The 26,824-nt window shown below is 46.0% G+C and overlaps 1 protein-coding gene across 1 annotated transcript in view; it reads left to right on the plus strand.

The window, feature by feature from the left end:
* DDX10 (DEAD-box helicase 10) overlaps nucleotides 1–26,824 on the plus strand; it is an 835,384-nt gene that overhangs the window by 44,128 nt on the left and 764,432 nt on the right. Inside the window, exons 7-8 of the mRNA XM_078657055.1 lie at nucleotides 4,619–4,745; nucleotides 17,874–18,036. Of these exons, the coding sequence (XP_078513181.1) occupies nucleotides 4,619–4,745; nucleotides 17,874–18,036 (290 nt within the window). The remainder of the gene's footprint in view (nucleotides 1–4,618; nucleotides 4,746–17,873; nucleotides 18,037–26,824) is intronic.

The following is a 26,824-nucleotide window of genomic DNA, read 5'->3' on the forward strand; positions in this document are numbered from 1 at the left end:
ATGAGGTCACACTACTTTAAAACTTTTAGTTGGCCCACTGCTGGTAAGATGCTTTTCAGTGGCGCTAGGTGGGAACCAGGTATACTGTTCAGGGGTGCCTTGCAACTGTTAAGGTAGGAAAGGTGCCTTTTAATGTTCCTTTGAAAGCTACAGTGTTCTTAAAGCTTTCCAATTCTCAACCTCTTGGTGGCGGGGACCGTAAACATCTTCCGTAGTTATTTGAATACAGAAATGTACTTACCAGTACTGCGAACCCACATATATGTCCTACAAGTTCCACTTCTATCCCTCACTAGTCACATTTTTTCCTCACTTCCTGTAGATCGGAACCTACTTAATTCATGTTTGGATCCTTTGTTTGTGTCTATGCTACTGTTTCTCCTTCCATCTCCTTCTTTCTTCAGATCTGGTACCTTATGCCACAGTAATGTGGATTGAAACTTTTTATGTCATTTCATCAACATTTTATGCTGACTCTAATCAACTCTCTAAATTTAAGCCTGTCTTTAAATGGCACAGCTGGGCAAAGCATTTGAGAAATGAGTGGCTGGTTAACTTAACACATCCATTGGTAAGAATAAGCTTCTTGCCCTTGTAGGAAAGTGCCCTTTTTTGACGTGGTCACCCCCATTTTCTGCCTGGTATTTAATGCAACTTTGACTGAAGTGCACTGGGTTCCTAATAACCAGGTCCCAAGTGGCACTGTTTTTTTCCCCAAAAACCAAGTAAATGTGCAATTGGGACACAATAGGCAAGCCCTTTAGCACCCTTTTAAGTCCCTTGTATATGGTACCCCTAGTACCTAGAGCGTTGGTGCTTAAGAAGGTCTCCAAGGGCTGCATCATGTATTATGCCACCCTAAGGGACCCACCACCAGACTCATACCAACTACTATTGCAGGCTGTGTGAAATGGTGCAGACAAAATTGAATGCCATTTCCCCGACACTGCATGAAATATATGTAAGTCACACTACAGCAGGCCTTCCAGCCCTAAGGCAGGGTGCATTATATTACATGTGTTGTCATGTCTGCATGAGCAGATATGCCACTGTGCTGTCCAGTTCAATTACTAGATAGTACAAGTGACAAGGGGAGCCATCTTAAGGTATATACTGGGCACTAGTCAAAACAAAGTTCCCAGCTACATTGAAACCTACACTGAAACCTATGGTGTTTGGTATCAAACACCATGTATTAATAAACCCACATTGGTTCCTGTGATGAATGTATTAATGCATGGACCCAGAGGATTCCTTAGATGTACCCCCTGAACCATACTAGACCAGCCTGCCACCACAGACCGGTTTTTGACCCCTCTAACAGGTTACAGCTCCGCGATCAGAGAACAGAAACAATGCCTGCTCTAGCAGGAAGTTTTTATACCTCCTCCAAGCAGGATGGCTAGGTAAAACAGCATATCAAGGCAGGAGACTTCAAAGGCCTCTGTACCTTTGATATTCGACACAAGGCTTCCCCCCAGGCAGGGTAAATGCCACCCCTGCCCAGGGCCCATCTGGCGCCAGGCGGTAAAATTAGCTAGTCAGGAGGTGTGTTCAGGCTAGTACCGTCCCTAATCAATCAATCAATCAAACATTTGTAGAGCGTGCTACTCATCTGTGAGGGTCTCAAAGTGCTGGAAGGGGAGGGGGATGAAGCAGCTACTGATCGAACAGCCAGGTCTTGAGGAGTCTCCTGAAGGTCAGCAGGTCCTGGGTCTGTCACAAGTGGGTGGGGAGGGAGGTCCATGTCTTGGCGGCAAGGTGGGAGAATGATCTGCCCACGGTGGTCGTTGGGCCGATGTGTGTGACGAGAGCGAGGTCGGCAGAGGGGAGATGGCGGTTCGGGGTGTAGAAGGTGAGACGTTCGTTGAGGTATGCTGGTCCGGTGTTCTGGAGTGCTTTGTGAGCATGGGTGAGGAGTTTGAAGGTGATCCTCTTGTTGATCAGGAGCCAGTGCAGGTCTCTCAGGTGGGCGGTGATGTGGCTGTGGTGAGGGATTCCGAGGATGAGGCGTGGGGAGGCATTTTGTAATTGTTGGAGTCTTTCCTGGAGTCTGGCCGTGGTTTCCGCGTAGAGGGCATTGCCGCAGTCCAGCCAGCTGCTGACGAGTGCTTGTCCCTAAGGCTGTGCACACGACTTGGAAAATTGCACCATCTTGTTTTTTGTGTGGAATTAGTTTCTCTGGGTCAGGGTTATGCCCGGTTCCCACAAGAAATGGTCATATATAGGGTGTAGTCACCCTAAAGGTAGGTAACCCACTGGCTATCACCTGACAGTCCCTGTAACAACCCTAAATACAGTATGTAGGTGGCACCCCTGATACCAGGACTTCAGATTCCACAGGCAAAAAGGAGTGGACAAAGAAGATTGCTGATACGAGAACAGTGGAGCAACCACTGTTGTGGTGCCAACCCTGTCTGCCTGCCTGCTGCCCCCGACCCTCATGGAGAAACAAACTTGTACTGACGCTGTGCAGACTACTAGAAACCCAGAGTGCTCCCAGTGCGCTGTAATTCGCCAGAGAACTCTCGTGGAGTAGAGGAGCTACTTCCCAGGAGGCACTTAGAAGCAAGGTCCGGTTCATGGTCCTGCCGCTTACCGGGACTACTGACGCTGTAACCACCCAGGAAGAGGTCACAGTGCTCCCACAGGTCAGATCTGTCCTCCCTCCAAGTGTGGGGACGCCAGAAACGACTTGAGCCACAAAGTAACAGTGCCTGGGGTACCGGAACCCCTGCAGAAAGCAAGGCTGGTTGTGTCCAGCCCGGGCACCAATGCAGAAGAAGACCGACCAGCATGTCTAGGGACTCAAGGGACAGTGTGACCCACATAGAGAGTGGCCCACCTGCCCTATTTTCCCCTTTGCTGCAGAACAAAGACAAAGAGTGAATCTCCAAACACCGCCATGCGACACCTCAATGTTCATCTGCCCCTGCACACCACAGCTCGAGTCCGAGGGAGGTGACAGTGCCAATGAACTCCCATCCTCTTTGTGCTTGGCCCCTCAACCGTGAGTATCTCCTGCAGCACGGACCAGACGCCGAAAGACAGCACCTCACCCGAGCCCTACAGCCTGAGGACAAGGGGACCAACTGTGTCCCTATGTGCCTGAGCATCTCAAGGACTGAGCCTCCCTGTGGGTTCACACGGACTACCGTTCGAGGTGATGTGCTGGTGTTGCCTTGGACCCTACCCCACACTCCCCTTCAGTTCCGAAAAAGTCGCTGACAAGTTCTGAATGCATTATATGTTTTCTCCCCATATGATAACAATACCGCTCCAAAAATTGCACTGTCGACTTTTGAAACATATAAAAATTCGAAAATTGAAAAATACTTACCCAATTCCGACTATCTTGGTATCTAAATTCATATAAAAATGTTTTTATAAAATGGTGCCGGTTTTCGTTATTGAGTCTATGTCTCACTCACTGCCTTTGTGTGTGCAATAAATGCTTAACATGGCCCTTTGGTAAGCCTACCAGCTCTCCCACACCACCACAAAAAAGAACATTTGGGTTATTTGTGCCTCTGTAAACTATTGGGGTTTGCCTGGACTCTTTACACAGAATACCTCTTTTAGGTCCACTATATAAAGAGCCATCTTCCTAAACTTTACCCCGAAATCTTGTATATCTCCAGTTCCCCAAATTGGATTTTTGTAATTTTGGTGTAAATTTAGTTTATTAAAGTGTCCTCTATTTTTCTAATTTGATTTGTTTTTTTTATTGCTTGCCATTTTGAGTTTTTTTTACTATTTGAGGGTTCACCCATACAAGGTTTGTGATTATTTCTTGAGGTGAATAGACACCCACCCCATATAATAATCTAACTTCTTAGATGCGCATTCTAAAATAAAGTGCCTGAGTGCATGATTAGTGCACCATCTTCCGCTGAAGGCTTGCGGGTACTTATAGTCTTTCAGTGTTGAAGTATCAATAGTGATCATCCAGCGGCCATCCAGTAGTGAGTAAAATACAGGCAGCTTGTAATAAAGACAAATAGTGAGTTTGCATACTGGGGAAAGACGCAACGATTTAAGTGTTGTAACTGATTTAGGAGATGATCTTGAAGAGATTGTTCCAGTCTGCAGTGTAAAACCCAGTAGTGGAATCAGGCTTTCATTCGAGCATTGAAACAAAGATTAAAAAGAATAACTAATTCTCCAATGTTGCTGGCAGTTCATTGCTCTGCAGTGCTCAACCAAGGAAGTGTGGGGCTCCCCATGACACGTCCACCCTATAGTTCCTGGCCAGCACCATGACAAAGAATGCTTAGCCAATCATGACTTGAAAGTACAATCTATGAAATCACGTACGTAATATCTGCATCCCTTCTCCATGCTTTTAAGAGAGATATGGAAGACCACTAGAGCGGCTCACAGCGGAACTAAAAAGGTCTGAAATGAAAACAGTAAAGCAATTGTGAAGATGGATACAATGCAGGATCTGCATTAAAAGACTACGTGGCGACTTGGCAAGTTCTGTTAGTCTCAGAGTAGAAGTTTGCCACCCAGTTGTGTTTGTCTGTTATGTAAAAGGCAACCTTATGAACTATCCAACTTTTCGCCATAAAAAAATTGTTGTTCTGACCAGAACATCTATTTTTCTTTCTTTCAGTACTCCAGCAACTTTGGAACAAAACTATGTAGTTTGTGAACTATCTCAAAAAATTAACATGTTGTACTCATTCATACGAAATCACCTGAAGAAAAAGAGCATCGTCTTTTTTGCAAGTTGCAAAGAGGTACAGTTACATCACTGATGCATGTTGTTAACTTTTTGTTTGTTTCTTACGATTACACTATGATAAATGTTGTAAGTCTTTTCCTTGTTTACATTTATACATGTTATATGAAACCGATACACTGAACTGTTTGTGTTTGTGAAATCATAATAATTCAGTTAAGTACATGAGTACATTTGTGTTTTTATTTTTGTTACAGCTGTTGATCATAGATATTTTCATTTGTTGCTCATCCTAAGGGGAAAAGCCTTATGTAGCAGTCTTCTGGCAGTATAACTTTAAACTTCCACTCCGATTACCCCCGGTATTATATGCAACAGTTTTTAAATAAAAGATCTTTTTTTAAAGTTCCAGTAAAAAAGAAGAAACTCAAAGAAAAGTGTCACAAGTGAGCCATGAAGATGCAGTACGCCAGGGATCAGAATAGAAGCAAAGGAAACATAAACAAGTGTTAGCTCTGATCCTAAACACTCAGATAACATGTGAGAAACTGTTCTCTCCCAATGAGTGTTATTTACGCTTACCTTTTGAGGAATCCTCATTCAAGACCAAAGTGTCTAACCCGAGGTTGCTTTGTTTATTAAAATTGTGGGGCGGCACCTACTATCCTTTACCACGCTCTTGACCATCGTCCACATCAGGTGTTCAAGTTGAGGCTAATGTGCACATCAATGTAGAAACCATTGATGATAAACTGGGTGGCGTTTTATTCGACCAACCCTTACCACTCCGGGCCCTTGTCCGGGATTAGAAGGGCTATACAAATGCTGGAAATAATGGTGAGTGCAAAGAGTAATGAGAGTGAGTTGCAAAAGAGGAAAGTGCAAATTGTGGGGTGGTGTGCATGCACAATGATGAGGGTTTTGTGTTTGACGTCTGGTTAGTGATGAATAGTGTATACATGTGCGCAAATTCTGTCCACCTATTGGAATGAACATTGAGTTGTGAATTTTGTACTGTCTGGTTAGGGGGTGATGAGCAAGGAAGCGGAAGGAGGAAGTAAAGAAACCTCTGAAAATGCTCTGCATTCTCTCCTATAGGGTGATTTGCCTGTTCTGTAGAAAAAATAGACTCCCACCATTTTTTCCCCAGTTCCACTATCTTACATATGGATAGCACTGCTGGAATAGTTTGTAACCACAAAGATAGGAGCATAAATACATTGACAGATTGGTCATTTAAGCAATGATAAACAGAAACAGCAAGCAGCTTCTGGGCAAATTGAAGACCAAGGCACTCCTGAAACGGAATTTGCACAGCCTTTCTTTTGTTGACACATTTTGGTTTCCTAACAGTACATGAGCATATCGTTTTTGATCATACGGTCATGTTCATTGAAGCATTCAGCGCTCCAATTTGTTTTTAAACATATGTTATTTGCATTTTGCTAGTATTCAGGACTGTGCCTCAGTGAGATTGGTCCAGTAACAAGTAATGAGCATGTGAGACAAAGACATAGCAGGAGAAAGGAATAAGCATAAAAGTCTCTCGTGATCAGACCCAGAAAGTTCTAGCAACACACAGTCTGACTAAAATAGTCCAGAATAGCGATCTGGGCCTGCCCCGTAATGTGTTTGCCAACTCAACCTAAGCAGAGCCTATGTGATTGTATGAAAATTGCTGTGGCCCGTAGGACATTGGGACAGGAGAGAGGTAAGGGGGAAACATTTAAAATAACATCAGAAAAAAACTGAACTGTCTCAGGGTGAGCATTTCCTTCATGTGAGGAGTAACATCAGAGAGGGCGCACTTAAGCGGGTATCAACGGGCCGAGAACTCTGTAATATATCAGGGAAGTCTCACTACATCCTGAGGGCAGGGAATGGAGGGGGGTAGTGCTAGGGCACACAGAGATCATAACAGGTGAGAGGGGGCGGAGTACCCCAAATATAAGGGGGCCATTTCTCCCCTGTGTGCACTCACTCCTACTTAAACACCTAAGTCCCTGCCCTGATCTCCATAAACTAGCTCATTCCGCTCCTCAGGCTCTGACCCCACATCCTCCTCTGGGTGTTCCCAGCTCTCCAAAACCTCTGTCCACAGACCAGCTATTGGGAATCTCCGCACCAAACATGCGTCTTCCCTAAGCAAGGCCCTCTCCACATCTCTAGTACACGTGGTAACATCCCTCACCCAGGTTCCCTGAACAGTTCCCATTACAGACTTCCACACCATTGCAATTTGTCTCTTGGATAACATAAGGGCTATGCCCAACAACCTACTGTCTACCTTCCATGCTTTGGGTCTGGGGAACCCCAGAGAAGGCAAGTCTCAATTGTGCACAGAAGAGTGCAACCCAGTGTAGTGTGCAATCTGAGGAATGTCACGTTTTCAGAACAGCTGTAGAGTGGGGCAGCTCCACGTCATGTGACAAGTCTGCATCTGGGTGGCTACACCTGGTAAATTTAGGTGGCTCCCATCCATATGTGACCTGAAACCTATGGGGTGTCGGGTATGTCATGTGGACATAGTTAAATTCAATGTATTTCAGTCTCATATTTCTGGAGGTTTTCTTGAGAAAGCCCAATATCCTACTCCACTCCCGGTCTTTTGAGATCAAAGGTCTCTGCACCATTTCATTGACGGCCTTGTAGAACCACTTTACTAGACGCCAGGCCGACCCCCATAGCCGAAAACAACTGGAATACTGCAGGGGCACAAGCTCCTCCTGGCCCCTGTCCCAGAGAGCTTCAGAGGACAGCATCTGGGCTTCATGGGTTAGGAATAATCCCAGGGGCAAAGTGCGCTGGTTTGCTAGTTCCTCCAAAGGGAATAAGGGTGCCCAGATGGTAACACTCACCAACCAACACCATGTATACCTCTGTCCAGTCCAACATTTGCTGCTGGACTGTGAAAAGGGCAACAGGATCCCCATGAGGCAGCCCCACCAACAACAAAGCACGGGCATAAAGTGGCACATTTCTAGTTTTCATTATGCGGCGCTGGCCACCATCAACAGTACCAGGTTGTAGAATACCCACTGCTGTTCAGAGCTGTTGTGCCGCAACACTCCCTGATGGGGTGCCAGTCCCATTAGGTCCAATTTGTTGCGGGGATCCTCATGAACCCATCAGGTGACCCACTGAAACTATGCTGCTAAGAAGTACAGCTCTAAATCGGGAGCCCCCAGTCCCTGTTTACCTGGCGGAAACCGCAGAACAACGACAGAAACTCTATGATGGCCCTCATCCCAGGTCAATTCTTGGAGCAGGATGTTTAACTGTCGGAATCAGGCGACGGATACTTTAACTGGGAGATTTGTGAAGAAATACAGTAAGTGGGGTAGCAGCACCATTTTGGAGACAGATATCTGGGCCATGATTGGCAGCCGCAAGGACCTTCAGAAAGGAAAGCTAGGCTTAAGGGATTGGAGCACCCCTCCCAAGTTGCCATCTTAAATCTTCCAGACTGTGGTACACCTAAATACCCAGATATTTAAAAGTTGAAGGGGACCAGGTCAAGACCAGAGGGTAGTCCAGAGGTTGCTGGGTCCCTGTGTAACCAGAAATAGGCAGGTTTTGTTCCTATTGACTCATAGGCCTGAGAGTGTTGTAAACGCCTCCAGCCATCAGGGTGCACCTGGGGCACCAGCAGGGCCGTCAGTCAGATAAAGCAGGCCATCCACGACAATATCACAGCCCCTGCCCTCCTGATGAAATAAGTCCTCCAAGGGCTTGATGGCCTAGGCAAACAGGAGGGGGGGGGGGGAAATGGGCAACCTTGCCTTGTTCCCCAAAATATTTATCATATTGACAGGAGACCCGAGAGCCTGTCCTGGCTCTTGCTGTCGGGCTACAATTCAGTAATGTGACCCATTTGACCCAGCCCTCTCCCAGTCACACTCGATGCATGACTGCGATTAGAAGGTCCCATCAAATCGTGTCAAAGGCCTTTTCAAAGTCCACCGACCTGAGCATGGCTCCCGGTAGGGACGGCACTGCAGGGTGATATAAGATATGATAGAGCCGTCAGAGGTTAAGGGGGGGACAGCTGGTCGGCATGAAGCAGTTCTGGTCCTTATGGACCAGAGCTGGCATCTGGGGCAGCAATCGAGTGGCCAGAACCTTACTGAGGATCTTGAAATCCATGTTGAGCATGGACAGAGGCTGGAACATGGATGTAGGTGCACCCATAACTTTGGTGTTGGGAAGGTGCACAACAAGCGCGCTTCGCATAGAGTTGGGCAAGGCTCCCAATTTCAGCGACTCTATAAAGTGCTTCCAGTTTTGTGGCCAGTTGTCCCATGAATGTGGAGTAAAACTCTGCAGGGAGTCCATGCAGGGGTTTTGTCAGTATCCATTTTTCTTATGGCATGCCTTATCTCTTGAACCGTCACTGAACCCCCAAGATCCACCTTGGTCCTATAAAGTAAAGTCAGGAGTGGTAACCAGTCTATAAAATATGTCTGCAAACCCACCAGAAGTAGCTTTGGGTATCAATAAAGTGACTCATAGTAGTCCCAAAACTCATCATTAATGGTCCCCGGGGAGTAGACGCACACACCGACAGCGGCCTGAAGTTGGGTGATAGGGGTGCCTCGAGTCTCTGGTTTAATGAGCCCCGACTGTCCTTTCGTCCTCATGACTGCGGGCCACACCATTCTTATAGTCATGACATCACAAATGCTCTAGTGTAAGGATATACTACTGCTCCTTCTCCTCAAGGAGCCGATGGTGAGTCACTGGTTCCACCTCCAAGGCATTAGCTAAGACAAGACATGGAGTGTGCCACCCAGAACTCGCAACTCCCCATCCAATTCCCTTCGGACTCCCACCGACTTACCCAAACAGTGTCTGCGGACCAGTACTTTAAATTCCACTGGATGCCGAGCACTGGTTAGAATCAAAGTACCCTGTGATGATAGCTTATAGGTAGTCCCAATAGCAGGCGTCTTCAAGTGCCGACTGGTTGAGTTTCCATGTGGGAATCACTGTGTGAAAATCAATTGGATGCACCCCCAGAAGTAACGGGCTGTGGTCAGAAAAGGTGAGGCCAAGATATTCAAAGTAAGTTGCGTACTGACTCAAATTGGCGGAACACACAAACCTGTCCAATCTAATATAAAGTGCGTAAATTTGGGAAATGTAGGAGTAATCCAGTTCCACCCCATGTTGGATTCGGCAGATGTCAGCCAGCTTCCAGTGCTGTAACTAGTTATGGAGGCCTACCGCTATTCTATTGCCCTGTGCCCCAGGTAGAGGGGCGTGGAGCGATCGAACAGTATGACAGTGACACAATTAAATCTCCTCCCAGGAGCAGATCGTCACTCGTTAGGTGTATCACGGGTGCCGAGCGGGACTGAAAAAACGCTGCTTGGTCCAGGTTTGGTGCATTTGCACTCCCTAGTGTGATTTCCTTACCCAGTAGCCTGCCCTTGACCAAGACCTATCTCCCCATATTATCTGTGGAGGAGCGTTCCAGCTCAAAAGGGGTCGCCGTCCTAATCCACACCTAGGCCCCTCTGTCATAAGCGGAGTAGGAGGCGGCATATAATTGGCTGCGCCACCAATGCCGCAGGCAATCCACCTCCACACCTGTAAGGTGACTCTCCTGCAGCATAACACTGGGCACCCTTCTGCGCCTAATATATCTTTGGTTATTATGCCAATTTGATGCAGACCCCATCCCCCAGGTTTTCCATGTCATAAATGTGAGACCTGCGCTTAGAGCAGCCATCTACCCAAACGGAACATAAAACCCATACAGTTGACTCCAAACTAACCTCGTGCCCACACCTCCCGCCACAGTTGGCACCGCATTCTCCAAAACCAACAACAGATACCACAACATCGAACTCCCCAACCCGAAAGCGGTACAGCAACAGCTGGTCACCCAAACACAATTGAAAAACACAGACACACTGAAGACAATGAAGTCCATCCACTCCGGGTCCCCCACGGACCACTGCCTCCACCACATCTTCAACAGAGCTGCCAACACCATGGCACCCATGTTCCGCCACACCATCAACCGCTCCCTGGTGACCGCCTCTTTCCCCGACGACTGGGAGCACGCCGAGGTCAACCTCCTCCTGAAGAAGCCCTCGGCGGACCCCACGACCTCAAAAACTACAGACCCATCTCATTGCTCCCGCTCCCAGCGAAAGTCATCGAGAAAGCCATCAACAGCCAACTCGCCACATTCCTCGAAGAGCACAACATCCTCGACTCCACCCAATCCAGCTTCAGAAAAAAACGCAATACGGGAACCGCCCTCCTTGCCGCACCAGAAGACATCCGCACCCTACTGGACAAAGGAGAAACAGTAGCCCTCATCCACCTCTCAGCGGCGTTCGACACAGTCTTTCACCGCACCCTAATACACAGACTCCATGACGCAGGGATCCAGGACAAGACCCTTGACTGGATCCGCTCCTTCCTCTCCGGCAGAACGCAGCGGGTCAAACCCCCCCCCGCCACCTTTCCTCTCGGACCCTACTCCAACCACCTGCCGAGTCCCCCAGGGGTCCTCCCTCAGCCCTACGCTCTTCAATGCCTACATGGCTCCGCTCGCCCCCATCGTCAAAACCTACGGACTCAACATTGTCATACGCAGACGACACCCAACTCATCCTCTCCCTATCCAACGAACCCAACACCACCAGACACAACTTTCGAGAAGGCATGGAAGCCGTCGCCAAATGGATGAAAAACAGCTGCCTACAACTAAACACCAATGCAAAAATAACAATTGATGGACAGAATGCAGAACAATGTCGGGCTGGACTGTTTCCATGAGGCATAGGGTCAAGACTGATTTGCATACAGCTGGGTCTGAACTGAGGTGGCTAAGTGAGCTAAAGAAAAGTTTCAGCGCTCCGTCCATCATCTCCTTGTGTTTGCTTTGTTCACCCTAAGTTGGCAGGGTATACCCAGACATGGGTCCCTTGCCCATTTTGCCACTTGATTCAAGCTAGCCTGGCTGATGAAGGGTGTTACCCAGAAACCTGTCTCAGGATGCTTGTTTCCGGTTCAAGAAAAACCTGGCTTGGCAGTTCGGGCTGGACTGTTCCGATGAGGCACAGGGTCAAGACTGATTTGCATATAGCTAAAGAACGATGATGGATTCAACCCAGATTGGTGACTGGGGGTGAGTGTCTGAAAAGTTTCAGCGCTCTGTTCATCATCTCCTTGTGTTTGCTTTACAACTAAACACCAACAAAATAGAAGTACTCACCATGGGCCCAAACCCCGACGCCTGGAACTACCCCTCATGTCCTAGTCACCCGTAGACTCGACTACGGCAACACACCCTGCGCCGGAATAAACAAAAATCTCACCCGCAAGCTACAGAACATCCAGAACACCGCCGCAAGACTGGTCCTCAACCTGCCAAGACACTGCCACATCTCCCAGCACCTGCGCGCACTCCACTGGCTCCCCATCGTCACCTTCAAAATGCTCACCCAAGCTCACAAGGCTCTCCATGACACCGGACCAGAATACCTGAACAGCCGACTTAAATTCCACGCACCCCAAAGGACCCAATGATCAGCCCAGCTCTGCTATGCCGTGGTCCCCCGCACCAGAAAGACCAGATCGGGAGGCCGCTCCTTCTCCTTCCGCACGGCCAGAGCCTGGAACGCCTTTCCGCTCCACCTCAGACAGACAACATTGCTCCCTATCTTCGCAAGAAACCTCAAAACCTGGCTCTTCAACAGACCCCCTCCTGATGGTCTGGAACCTGCACCACCCCACCCCCCAGCGCCTTGAGACCCTTACGGGTGAGTAGTTACGCTCAACAAATGCCTGATTGATAATGAGCATGACTCTTCCGGACTCCTGATAGGGCTAAGGGTTGAGGGGCAGGCAAAAGTAATCCGAGTCCACCATTCCCTCTCTAACGCTGGCTGAGCATGTCATCCGGTAGCAAACTATGGCTTCCCTAATAGGTAACTCAGGCACCCCTCACCTATTCGTCCCAGAACCAATACATAGGTGCTCACCTGACCCCCACGGTCATTGCCATGGCAGTTAAACCATATAGCCACCAAGAGGCAGGTTACAAAGGCAAAGGTCCCCATCAATCCACTGTCAGCAGGGGGAAGTGCTGAGCAAGGTAAAATCCCAGTAAACAAACAGCTCAGAGTTGCATCAGTTCAGATAAGATTCTCTGCAGATTATGGGGTCACTTTTGCGGGACACCCACCTTCCACTGTCGAACCGTCCGATTTCGATTCTATGGACTGCTACACTGACGGAAAACCAGTCTCTGAATCCGACATATTGGGCACCGCAATCTCCGTCACTGCCTGAACTGCACCTGGTTTCGCCCACTGCGACCTGGGGGACTGTGCCCCCGGTCTGTAAGCGTCCAGCCATTCCCACGCCGTTTTCGGTTCTTCTTAGAAGTGCTTGACGCCATCCAGCATTATTTTCATTTTGGCCAAGAACATTAAAGAGGTTTGGAGACCTTGGTCTCGAAGCACCCTCTTGACCTCTCGGAAGGAGGCTCTCTTGGCTTGCACAGCAGTGGTGGCTACTCCGCTATGGCGGAAGAGCGTCGACCCATTGCTTTCTCGCAGTGCGAAAGGCAAAAACATAAAATGGTAATAATTTTTAGTTATTACTATTACCCCTAGGAATATGTACCGAGGTCCGTGCATGTTTTTCACCATTTGGTGCGATGTTAATTAAGTGTCATTGTCAGTTATCAAAACCACAGGAACACCCTCTTCCCTGAAAATTCCTTTCATCACAGTAAATCTTAACTTCACTGGCAGCTCCATCGTGGGGCTAATAAAGTCTAGGCAAATGGTATGCCAAGGCTTGCCTGGATCTTCTATATGTCCGCCAACATCCTTACGCCTACCTTCATTTTTCACTTTCCTTGCAAATGAGCAACATTCCACCCACCTCTTCACTTCATCATCCTAGCATGGCCACCAGAATTTTCCTTTGAGCCTTTTACTAGTCAGACCTTGACCTAAATGGCCCTCATGCGCATGCTCAAACAACCTCCATCTCAGCCCTTCTAGAGGAACAAAGCGATCACCCCTCATCATAAGATTCACCCCACAAATGAACAGCTCATCAGCAACCTTAAAATAAGGCTGAACGGTTTGTGACCATGCACCCTCTCTTGCCGTTCCACACTGAATCATTCTAGACACCTACTTAAGTACAACATCAAGTTCAATTTCTTCCGCCCATTGTTCAATAGTGAAAGTCCCTAGACCACACTGGACCGCGTCATGTATGGATGCTACCGCACCCTCCAGTTCAAATTTCTTCTCCGCCATAGCATCTACAGTCTTCCAATCCAACAACAGTCTAGACAAACAGTCTGCTTGGATAATAATCCACCCCCTGCACAAATTCTAGAGTGTAAAAATATTCTTGCGGCCTAGCAGCTAAACTAGCTTGTCTCTCAGACCCCTTGCCTGCCCCACCCGAAGATAACATTTTCATCTAGGGTTTATGATCCGTGCGTAACACAAAACATGCTCCCCATAGGTAAATGCGACAGTATTCAGCACCCCATGCAGCTGCTAATGCCTTGCGCTCTATCACCGAAAAGTTTCTTTCGGCTGGTGTGAGAGTGCACGGGCCAAAAGCAACTGTGTCTTCCATGCCTTTGTGAAAAACACATGCCCCAAAACCGGTGCCACTCGCATCCACTGTAAGGACAGACTTCAGTTTGTTATCAAAGAGTGCTAAAACTCATGCATTACAAATTTCTGCTTTGATGGTATCAAAGCAACTTCTTTGTTCCCTGGCCCAGACAAACTTTTCTCCCTTCCTCAGTAATCTCCTCAAACCCTCAGTCTTGTCTGCAAACTTCTATACATATTTTGAATAACATTCAGTAAGTCCAAGGAAAGATCTTAATTGATCTGTCTCTGCAGTAGCTGGTGGCTTTCCAATGGCATCCAAAAGAGAGTGTTTAGGACTGACACCTCCATTGGATATAGAATACCCAAGGTAGTCTACTTTCTCTGTCAAAGATTTACACTTGTCCTTGTTCAACGTTATTCCAACGTCCTCCAGTGTTTTCAACACCCTCCTCAAAGTGACATTGTGCTGCCCTGTGGTTTACCCCATAATTAGAATATCATCCTGAAAGTAAATGACATCTTTAACTCCCTCTCACACTTCCGTCATCACTCTTTAGAACAGGCTCGCTGCCGGTGCCAAGCCAAACGGCATACAGATGAACTGGAACGTTCCTTCAGTGGTGACGAAAGTGGTGAGTTTTTTGGATTTTTCATGCAACCGAATTTGGTGGTAAGCACTTCTCAAACTTAACGTCGAGAAGTACTTACCACCCTTCACCATGTTAAAAATGTCCCCTATATTAGTAAGAGGAAATGCGTCAACCACAATCTCTTGATTAAGAGATCTCAAATCGACACAGAATCTCAGGCGACCATCCAATTTTTGGGTGATAACCACTGGAGAAACCCATGGTGACGATTCAACCGGTTCAATCACACCCTCCTTGAGCATGTCGGTGAGTAACTCTTTGACCCCTTCCCTCACAGACAAAGGTACCCTTGATGCATCCAACCCAGAATTGGTGGCCCCTGCTCAGATACATACACCTTCCTTTTAGTACATTGTGTCCGAAGTTGAATGTCTCCTTCCATTTATCCCACAATGGCTTCCCCTTGATACCCTGAAGGATTAATGCCCTTTCCAACAGCGTAACACACTCCACACAGTGTTGAATAATTTCTTAGGAATTATGGTGTACATAGATCATGCATTTACCATCAGTTCCACCTCCTTCCCACACACAATAAATTTCACTGAGGGTCTCGCTTGTCTCCTCACATCGCCCATTGCTGCGTACTTCTTCCACTTATCCTCACCTTCACACACTACCAACACTCTTTCACCATAAACATTGTTATTCATAACCTCCACGACCACCACATTAGATTTGTTATCCTTGCCCCACGCACTGTATCTTTACACATTTGGGAATAATCGCCTTGGCGCCCACACTTCCTGCATTCCTTGTTGATGGCAAAGCACCTCTTAGATTCTGCTGTATGGTAACCACTGCCACACCTAAAACACTCCTTACCATTACCTCTCGGCACAGATAATGATGCTCCCATCTCATCTCGCCTCTTTACCACACAAACTACATCTTCCACATCCTCCTGACTGTTCTCATTAACAGCAGACTTGTCACCCCCTCTCTCTTTTCTATTGAGTTCCTTCATACACTTTTGGGACTCTTCAGTGACTTTTGTCATGCCTCGCTTCCTTGAGAGAATGATTGTTTGCTGCCCATAGTCTATCTTGGATCTTCTTGTCTGTACACTGTACAGTAAGCTGATCACGTATCACCATTCATGGTACCAAAACGACGTTTGGTTGAAAGCTCCCTCAATCTTGCTGCAAATTCATCAATTGAGTTGTGCTCTGCCTGCGTTTGGGTATAAAACTTGTAGCGCACCATACCCAAATTGATCTCCTTAGCAAACATTCTCTAATCGTTTAATAGCCTCCTTATTGACATTGGTTATGGGTCGGCCATTGGGCCCCTTTTCTACAGGTTAGTACTTAAAATCCTTTGACCCTTATTCCTAAGCACACTCAAAAGCAGGGTCCTCTTCCTTGCAGCAGAAAAATCCTGACCGTCTAATGCTACGATATAATTCTCCATCATCTCTACCCAATTCTCCTACGGTATTGATGGAGGTCCTGGCTGAGGTAGGAAAAATGGTGGTGTGATGATGTCATTAGCCATAGTCAAAGAGCAATGCCCAATTCTAGGAAGAAACTCTGGACTCTTTACAACAAAGTGTGGTGTTAGAATGGGAAGAATTAAATTCATAAGTCTGTCACAATATTGCTGTTAAATGAACCAGAGTGGCCACATTTCAACTCCTCACGCATATGACCGTAATTTCAGTCATTAACCAACTCCCATTCCAAGCGCGTGTGCTCCCTGTGGACTCCTCCGATTTTCTGAAACGGAACGTCAAAGTGAGGCGTCTGATGACAAGTAATTACGACCTGTTCGGCAGTCCAGTTGTTTCTGTGACACAAGTGATGTGCATAGGTCACGTGTCTTAAAGGCATCAATCACCTTGTGCTGGTTATAACGTGACCACCGAAAACGTTGCGTGTCACAGTATTGTTCGCTCGCGCCGGTGTGATTTAAAAAAAAATAATGGCTCCACCTTCTCACGCTTGTACGAGTATAGCGGATACTCGCGCTCCATCTCCCTGTTCAGTGTATCAGTCATGGGTGTTCAGGTACAATGGATGCTTAAAAAAAAGTCTGTCCTGCTATATTCCTTTTTTTTCTCTCTCACCCTAGTGCACTGGACAAAGACTTATGTACTGTTGTTGATGTCTAAACTTTAAAATACCCAACAGAAAGCAACCATGCAATTGCCCAAACAAAAACCCAGTAAGCTTCACTTAAAAGCAGAGTCCTTCTAAGGTTCTTGTAGAAGACTTTGCTCTGCTAGATAGCTATAATGTCTTGAGAAAGACCTAAAAGATTAAGTAAAAATCAACATTGCAGCATGTAACCAGTTGCTCATGTGGCGTGCTCATGGGTGGATTCTATAGAGCATTTAGCTTGGTGATCAGTTAGTGAGGTATTCACTGTTACGTGTTGGTGATAAAGGACTAAATGGGACACACAGGAGCTTGGCAATGGGCCACAGCCGTTGATTTGCGATTTGACACATTTGGTTCTCACCAGGTATCTAAGTTCAATTAGTTTGGGAGCCTCCATGTTGAATCAGACCTGTAGGTCAAGCATGTAAGCGTGCATGCCCTTGAGCGTATAGAATGGCTGCCTGTAACCAATGCATTTCTGTCTGTTGCTCCTTTTATGCTTATGGGTACACTCCCTGGAGTTTACCCTATGGCTGACCGTAACCAGTGAATTTCTGTGTGCCGCTCCTCGGCCACACATGGGTGCAGTCCCGAATGTATACTGTAGCTTCCTCTAACTAGTACATTCCAGCAGGTTGCACCTCTGATGCTCAGTTCATCCATAAAGCTGAACCGTTTGCCTCTCAGGGATGCTAGGAAGGGCCACAGTGCTTATGCCTTACAGAGACACACATTAGTTCTTATACTTCGAAATGTATTGCATTATGAAGGATTTGTACAGTGCATGTTAATGTGTTTCTTTAATTTGCCTTTTACACAGGTGCAGTATTTGTTCAGAGTGTTCTGCAGGTTGCGCCCCGGCATACCTATACTTGCTCTTCATGGTAAACAGCAGCAAATGAAGAGGATGGAAGTCTACAACGACTTCATTCGGAAGAAAGCAGCAGTCCTGTTTGCCACTGACATTGCAGCAAGAGGCCTTGGTAGGTGTCAATAATTTTAAAGTTTCTTAATTAAAGCGATAACCCAAGGGCAAAAGCAACTGCTGATGTAGCATGCGCTGAAGTAAAGCAAAACTGTTTTTGGGAACACACTATGTCAGCTTCCTATTTAGCACTGAAAACGCATGCATTTCTTATTTTGAACAACTGCTGACAAATTCTAATGAACACACACCATTGAATAATCCAGATATCATCTACTCTCTTTCAAATTGCTGTGCACTTTAAGTGCAGAGATAAAATAGATATTCAAATTGATCTTACTACAATCTAAGGCTTAGGACACACAAGTGTTAGCCTGACTGTAAATAATTTACCACTGTGCTTAATAAACCTAAAGCATCACTAAGAGGTAAATCAAAAACTGCATTTTGTGAATTCCTATCTCTGATAAATATACACAGGCATATTAATGGAATGCCTAAACTCAAAACAAAACCACCTATAGTACATCACCAATTTATATTGCAGTACTGGGAAAATTCAATGTAATACAAAACAGGTAAACAACTTTAATAAAACATTTACAGTCTTGTCTCGTGCCTACGGCTATATAAGGTTATGTAAATGTTGATCACAAGAATCTAACAAATTAAATGATAAAAATAGAGCAAAGAAACAATTAAAAATACTTAACCACAGAAACAGAAGTCTGATAGTGTTCAGGGTAATTTGTTAAATGATGTGAAACACTTAAGTGAGGTTTCATTTTATTCAACAAACACTACAAACTACTTGTTACTCCGAGGTCAATCTAATAAATAATAAATAAAGTTTTTATTGAGGAATGTAACAAATGCATCGAGTATGTGGCATCTCCCTTACGAATGAGGATTAGATCAAAGTATTTTGAACCTTCAGATTAAATCTATACAAAATGAAGTGCGTGTGTGCCTTTCAGTCTCTTTGGACTAGGGTAGAGGAGGTTAAGATCGAAGCCTCCCAAGCTTTGGCAGACGAGCTGAGGCAACTAGTGTCAGGCCTGCCAGACAGGTTGATTCGGAAAACTACATCTATCCACCTGTTGAAAATATTTCAATTCAAATAGATGTAGTTTTGCAACACCCAGATCTTTATATGTGTAGTTCTCTGGTCTGAGGCCTGGTACCTGGCTTGCAATTTATTTCGCATTTTATTTCGCATTTTCTTCCACGCATTTTTTTCACAAATGTTATTGGGTTATTTTGCATTATGAGGGGCACAAGCCCCGCAGCGACCTGTATGGATGAAAGGATATTATTTGCACCGATAACCACATTTATGTTGATAAACAGTACCTGCCAAACATGCAGGTGAAACAATATGAACATTATGCAGACAGTTTTCGATCTCCACAGCAGGACACATGGCACACCGGATTCAATCTATACATCATAGTAGGGCAGCAATAGTCCATAACGATATAACACAGGGTGATACATATCCAGGATTAAGGGGTGCCACTCATGGATCCACCTCCGGTAAAGGAGGCAGGTCGATTCCTCAATATGTCGCCCACCGGGTCCAGATCTTACGATGTTTCATGGGGCAACCTTGGGCCTCGAAGACAGCGATCTCGGCCCCCATGCATTTATCTAGCTCAGTAAGAACAACAGATGCTGTTTATCCCGGATCCCCCAATATCATCGGTGGAATGTAACAAGAAAAGCTGTGAGTCTAGGGGAAGCACCCATGCCAGCACTTCATTAAGACATGAGGGAACCCTACACTAAAAGGGTTGCAAAGCCGTGCAGCTCCATCAGTGTGTATAAATGACCCTTCATCCCTGCCACACCTCAAACAGGTTAGGGACTGGATGACACCCATCGGCCATAGCTGCTCCCTAGTATAGTACACCCTACGTAGATATTTGAACTGGATGAGCAGATAGCGTGTGGATACTGCCGGACCCCTCGGGCTGGCGATTGCCTCGGCCCAGTCATCATCGGTCAATTCCGGAATGTCACCCTGCCAGGCAAGTCAGGTCTTGTCAAGGGTGGTGGGTGTGTGTCGTCAATGTCTGGTATATTTGTCTAATCTTGTGGAGACCAAGATCACCCATTAGTAGGCGGCCCTTCAAGGGTTGGAACTCGGGAAGAGTCTCCAGATTGCGGATCTGGTGGGGTGAGTGCATGGCGAAGCTGGAGAAATTTGTAGAATTGTGACTTATGTAGGTTAAAGTCGGCCTGCAGTTGTAGGAATGATTTTAATGTGGTGCCCTGTAGCACATCCCCAAGGGTCGAGTTCCCCACCAGGTCCCGACCCCAGAACCCGCCCAAGGCGGCCACTGATCGAAGATGTGTACCCAGCCATAGGGGAGTTTGCGGGGAGAGTTTCCCCTTCCACCCCATCTGTCTGGTCTTGGCCCTCGTTAACTGTATGACCACTCTGCCTGCCGGTGGCTTCCGCTCTTTTTTAAAGATTTCTGCTTATACACGTTGGAACGTACAGCATTTAATGTTACCTAGGGACAGTCTGTAAGATGTAAGACCATTGTATTGTACCATTTCTGAATCAGTGAAGTCACCCATTGCAGACTACGAAATATTTGCTCCAGTTAGTTGCCTTTAGCCAGGTCATACCTGCTGGTAAGTGGCGCTGCAACAATTTTCAGAGTGGAGGTGCTGCAATCAATGTCATGCACTGAAGTCATAGCGATTGTGAAAAATCCAAGTGTCACCGAAAGAGCCCTTTTTGCAAATGAGTCGCACCAATTCAGCAGTAGAGAGGTATGCAGCTGGCAGTGCATTTTGGTGCACACTGTCTTAAATATATTACCTGGGGCTCTGCAAGACCTCATCTGGCAATTCGGAAGTTAATTGCCCACAGATCAGAAGAGGAAGTTTAGACCTGCCCTCTGTGGAACATTATTATTTGGCCCTACACTTTGCATACATGCATCACTGGGTCCAAGACCCTATGTTGTGGGTTATGATTGAACATAGACTCCAGGAGGCATCATTGGGATTACAGGCCCTCTATCTTCCTGACCCTCTGCCGCCCACTCCCCCAATCCCATGCTGAAAACCTTGTACGTTGCCCGGATGCCGGCCCACAAGCTTTTTTTCAGCGGATGTGTATCTTCACGACAAAGCTCCTATTTGGAATAATGCTGTAATTCGCATAGGAGGGATCAACTTTGTCTGGGCCCTCGGCGCAGAGCTTGGATTCTGACTCTTACGCACTTGATCTCTGCTGGTGAACTCAAGCCCTTAGAGATGCTACAGGACGGATTTGGCTAGTTGCTTTACTAACAATGGCGATATATACAATTACGTCATTGTCTGCTGAGCAAATTGGGTCCACACCCTGGACCATTCCCTGTTACTCTCTTACCTCAACACTTGGGGCCAGCTTAAAGCAGTGATGTCTGGATTATATAACCTCCTGATTTGTCATCTTTATTCTCAACCACAATTGGATAGCCTCAGGACAACCTAGCAAGCTCGTCTGTACGTGGAATAGGACGAGGAAGACTCTACACAACTTTTGGAGGCCCTAGAACGAGGAGTCTGTGAGGCATGGACGAAACTCAATTTTTAGAAAAATCCTTCAGGGCTGGTACTGGACCACAGCGTGGCTCCAGGCTGCAGGGTTGCTTCCTTATTCTGCCTGTTGGCGATTTGATCCTGCATTCTGTGATATGGTCCATATTTTGCTGGACTGTCCCACCATACACTCCTTCTGGACATCAATTGAGTCGATCCTACTGGAATCTATGGATTTGCCCTCACCACTTGCAGACCCCCTAGTTCCCCTCTATGACCTATGGGTTATTCCCAAATTGACCTGCCATGCTCTGTGATTATTCGTCACTGCCCTTACAGCCGCCAAAATCAGTATTTTGCGACAGTGGCGCTCTCCGCAATTGCCATCACACGAGGAATGGCTTGCGGAGATGTACAAGACTGCATCATATGAAAAGATCATTTGCAATTTAATGGACAAAGCAGATACTTTTCTTTGTATATTCTCCCCCTTTTTATAGATGCCCCCCTTCCCTCATAGTTCGCTTAGACTCTTGCTTTTTCCTTATTTCCTTCATTGTACTCACATGCCCTCCCTCTCCCCTCACTTTCTTCCCTGCTTTGTAATTTCCGTCCTTCTTCCCTTCTTTCTCTCTCCTTCTTCTATTCCTCTCTTTACTTTCTTCCTTCTATAGCTTTCTCTCTCACCTCGCTCTTCAATATATATAAGTATTGTTTGCTATTGGTGTTTGCATCGTAATCATCGTTTGTATCTTCATATGGGTAGAAGCTGGACTTGCATGTCACTGTATACGCGTATGTTGATGGACCAAATCCTTAACCAGCAATAGATGTTTGTTGTCTGTAAAGGGGCAGGCTCGGGGAACACAGGGGAAGGCGCAGCTGAAGCCAGGGGGGAGGGATCCAAAGATGCAGAGTCAGGGAAGAGTGCTCTTAAAGAAGGCTTTATTTTTAAGTATGCTTTACGCCTCTTAGAGGACACTCTTAGTTTGGCAAAGTCTGAGGTCTCCGTCCTGACACCTCTTGTGAATCCTGAATACTCCAGAGTGATGTAGGGTGTCGAGTCAGGCTCGCCGGTATGGAGGGTAGTAGCTCTCGGTGCCTTCTGGTGCAGGAGTGCAGACTCGTCCGGAGGCGTCCCGGAAAGGAAAGAAAAACAAGAGAAGGCACAATCACTGGGACGTCCGTGCACGACTTGCAAGGGCCCAGGGAGTGAGGGACAACCAAGTGCTCAGTTAACAACAGCCGTCCGGTGTGCTCGTGAAGGGGGGGGGGACTATGCAGACTGTACAATATTTACACTGGGGCTCTCGGTTTCTTCGGGTCGCTCCTCCCCACCCAGCCGGCCACAGTACCCCGTACCTTGTCCAGCCACGCTCCTCCCGTGGGACCGTGGCAGGGCGAAGCGCCGAATCGGTGGCCTCCTGGCTTGTCGCTCTCAGCTGGGCTCCTTCCACACGCTTCTCCTCCGCTTCCAACACTCGTCTCCGCTGCTCTCCGTCTCCACTCCAACACACCTTCCGCCTCCAGGGAAACGCCGTCCGTCGTCTCCTTCTCTCTTCCTGCTTTTGACTCCTCGACGCCCTCAGGGGGCGTGGCCATGCCGTCGTGTAGTCTGCAGTTAAAGGGGCCGTGATCGTTTACCGGAGCACAGGTCCATATGCTATCGGTCTCCTTTGAGCCCCAGTCATGCAGGCCAGGGTCATCATTCACTGCAGTGGTGACCGGGGTTATCCGCGGGACAGCTGACCACCAATCCCCAGGTACGGCAGCATAGGCATCAGTCTGTATAGGGACAACAGAAAGGGGGGTCAACGGTAGAGCAGACCAGCCGTCTGCGTGTTCATCATCATTGTCACTCCCCAGCCCCGCCACCCCGTCACATTGTCCCAATGATCAGGGGACCAGACTGACATGCACTTGGGTTTGGCCAAATGATAGGACTGATCACTGAGTCTATTTGATGGAAACCCTTCAGTAATTGTTCTGGATTTGTCAGCCATGTATGAATGATCTGCGCTGTGTTGGATTTTCCTATACTCATGGTGTTCACCCTATATTGAATTATGCTGTCTTCATGTGATTTATACACCCCGAGATCCTGGTGACTCGTACTGACAGTCCAGCTATATAATTAAGCTGATAGACCCTCTGTGTTTTCTGTGTTATACCGTATTCGCTGTTAAATATTAATTTTATCAAAAAATTAATTGTTATACAAAAAAATCTATATTATTAAAACATGCTGTGGTATTGTGCTGTAATTTACAGACCGCACATTTTCCATTGAAATGCCCACTAAAGTTACACAGACATGCAGTTTTACTGATAAAACTATATTCTCTATAGGGCTCAAAAGCTAATGTTTCAGCGAATATTTATCATTTTGCATCACCAGTAAAGTGTATTTATTGTATTCAAATCTTTGTATACATCACACTTCAGAATTACATACAAATGTGCTCCATTTTTCTTTTCCTAACTGGCGATATATTCTCAAATGTGTGCACAGTTCATTTATGGGCATTTACATGTTGTGCATTAATAAATAAACATTGACCATCCTACATCCTTTCATTTCAGAAGCCATGTAGCCCAGTAGGATTGCCACATAGTTCACCTTACCAAATCCTTTTAATGTTTCACCACAGAAAGAAAAGTAAACCTCAGTCGCAAAAAGTAGCAAATTGTCAGAAATCTGGCATTTGACCTCCATCTTTAAACGTACAGCAAACGTGACAAGATAAACACAACAATTTAAAGTTATCTTTATTGCTCATTCACCTTCTGAACTCCAGTATGGTTACTTTGGGACTGCTTCAGCACCTTCATAGTCCTACTTTCAACACCTATGTGTTGATTTGAAGCTCCACAAAACCACTGACTCTATTGCGTGGCAGTGTGTTTTTAAACAAGTTCCCATTTGAAAGCTCATCCCTTGAGTACACAAATATGCAACAATACTTAGCAAATCAGTTATCATTAAGGCTCCCTGTTTTCCGTTTTTATGGATTTTAACAGATAAATACAGACAGAAAACAATGTGTTTTGATGTGGATAAATACAGAAAATAGTGCTTCTTTAGGTGAACCTTCATGCTGTCTTTCATGAATTATAGCCCAACAGCGGAACAACTAGAAACCTTGGGAAATGAAAAAACTGGATGAAATGTCTTTACGGCATATGTCAACATACGTTTGTGTTATAATGCTAATATTTACCAGTGGATGTATTTTTATGTAATATGTGGGACCTTAAATAGTTAAAACATGACAGACATCAAAGTATGAGTGCTCGTCGATCAGTTAAATAAATATGGAAATATACAGTTTTGATACTTCATTTTTATGCAAAACACAAAATAAATATAGATAAATACAGATAAAATGGCCCAAAAATAAATATGGATACATACATACAGAAATGTAAAAAAAAACTGGAGCCCTAGTTATCATCACTCAAGCCAGAGTCACCCACCATGAAAGCTGCTGTGTGCATTCCATTTGCTCAGTGATGCACTTCATCTAGATTGGAACTGCAGCCAAGTAACGTTTTCATCCAGAATTCAAAGCATGTTCTTTTGCAGTTGTCAACATGTAAATCATCTTGGCAGTCTGTGATCACAGGTGTGACTTGGGTAATGGGTCACATTAAAAGTTAAAGAAAAGGTTTCTCCTTGTTAAGCACCTACTAGATAACAAGGTGGTGAAATAATCTATATATTTGCACAGTTGCTCTACTGTTAATGTGCCTCCCAATAACCTCATATATCTTCTCTGTAGACTCCTTAAGTAGTCCTGAGGTTGGAGCATGCAGAGTCCTTGGAAGACCACCAACCCTTTGGGCTTCGGCTCATCTTCTTTCTTGAGGTTGCGTAAAGCTCCTGGGGCTCAGAGAGATCAAAGAATGTGGCATTTGTTGTTGTGGGAGAAAACAGCAGCTCTCCTAAAGCACTGCCACTAAAACTAGAAGGCTGACACTGGCTGCTGAAAAGCTGTCCCAACTCGGAGAGCTTTCAAGATGGCAACAATGCTGCAATGATGATGTGTAGCAGCTTCATGCCCAGCTGTGCACTTACACACTTATTCAGAATTGAGGGTGAAAGCTAACCCCAAACATCACCAACTGCCAGAATGGCATAGGGTTTACTCACATCTGAAGTAGCAGTAACAGCAGGAGAAACCAGACAGGTGCCTGTTCTGGAACAGAGTGGAAGGATGATGCCATTCAGTGACTGGGTTCCTGCCTGCCGCACGTGACTGTGGACCAAAAAATGGTGGATTCTCTTACCAAAGGGATGCATGGCCTTTCGTAACTAATACAAGGGATATAGGTGCCCATCCAGACACCTTTTTTCTGCAGAACGACCCTGCTCCTCCATCTAGAAAATGCTGCTAAAAGGTAACAAAGGGTAACTTACTAATGCTTAGTGACTTATTTTATACCCAAGACCTGTAACTAAAATGACTAGTGGAAGCAAATTAATCCAGACATCTCTGATGCTTCTATAACCTAAGGTAAATTGATGCTGCTCGTGAGCAACTTAGAAAAAACATCCTAGCAGATTGGAAGTAAGGTCATCTCCCTGGAAGGCTCCTATTGAAGAGACTGAGGCACATATTGATGTACTGGACAGTAAGGTTACCAGAAGAGAGACTGGTTCATGAGGAGCTTATTCTAAGAGGTATGGGCACCACACGGAGCGTTTTGTTACATCTATTGTGCAGCGTTAACCCAGTTTAGGACTCGTTGATAATGCTACAAGGTATTCTTTATTGTGATGCTTTGTGTACCCTCTTTCGCAGCTGGAGATGCAAGACAAATCACTCACATTTTGTTGATGTCTGAGGTATTAGGGTGATTGTTGCTGCTCTCTTGATGGCCCTACATGCTACTAGACTTACTATATAAGATCAGGCTGGTAGTCGAAAGAGAATGTGCTGATCGCAGAAGTGGGTGACTCATGGCAATGAGAACTTGTAAACATAGAACTTATTTCTTCACAGTTGTAAGATTCCTGTTTTCCTGGATTTCCACCGTCCTACCCTGTTGGAAAGGGTACACCTGCAGGTTGTGGAAAAAAAACCCTTGGAAGATTCATTTCTTTCCCCTACTAAACAGAGTTGATCAGGGAAGAACATGCACACCTTCTCCTGTCTTGATTTATTTATTTATTTTGAAAGTTTTATATAGCGCGGACAAGATCTTTGCAGATATCAGAGCGCTTTACAAAGAGGGGTACATGAGGGAGCATAGTCAGACAAATATATCAATAGATCAAACAGTACAGGTAGGTGGCTGCA

The sequence above is a fragment of the Lissotriton helveticus genome, chromosome 8 (assembly GCF_964261635.1).
Source record: "Lissotriton helveticus chromosome 8, aLisHel1.1, whole genome shotgun sequence".
NCBI classification, from domain to species: Eukaryota; Metazoa; Chordata; class Amphibia; order Caudata; family Salamandridae; genus Lissotriton; species Lissotriton helveticus.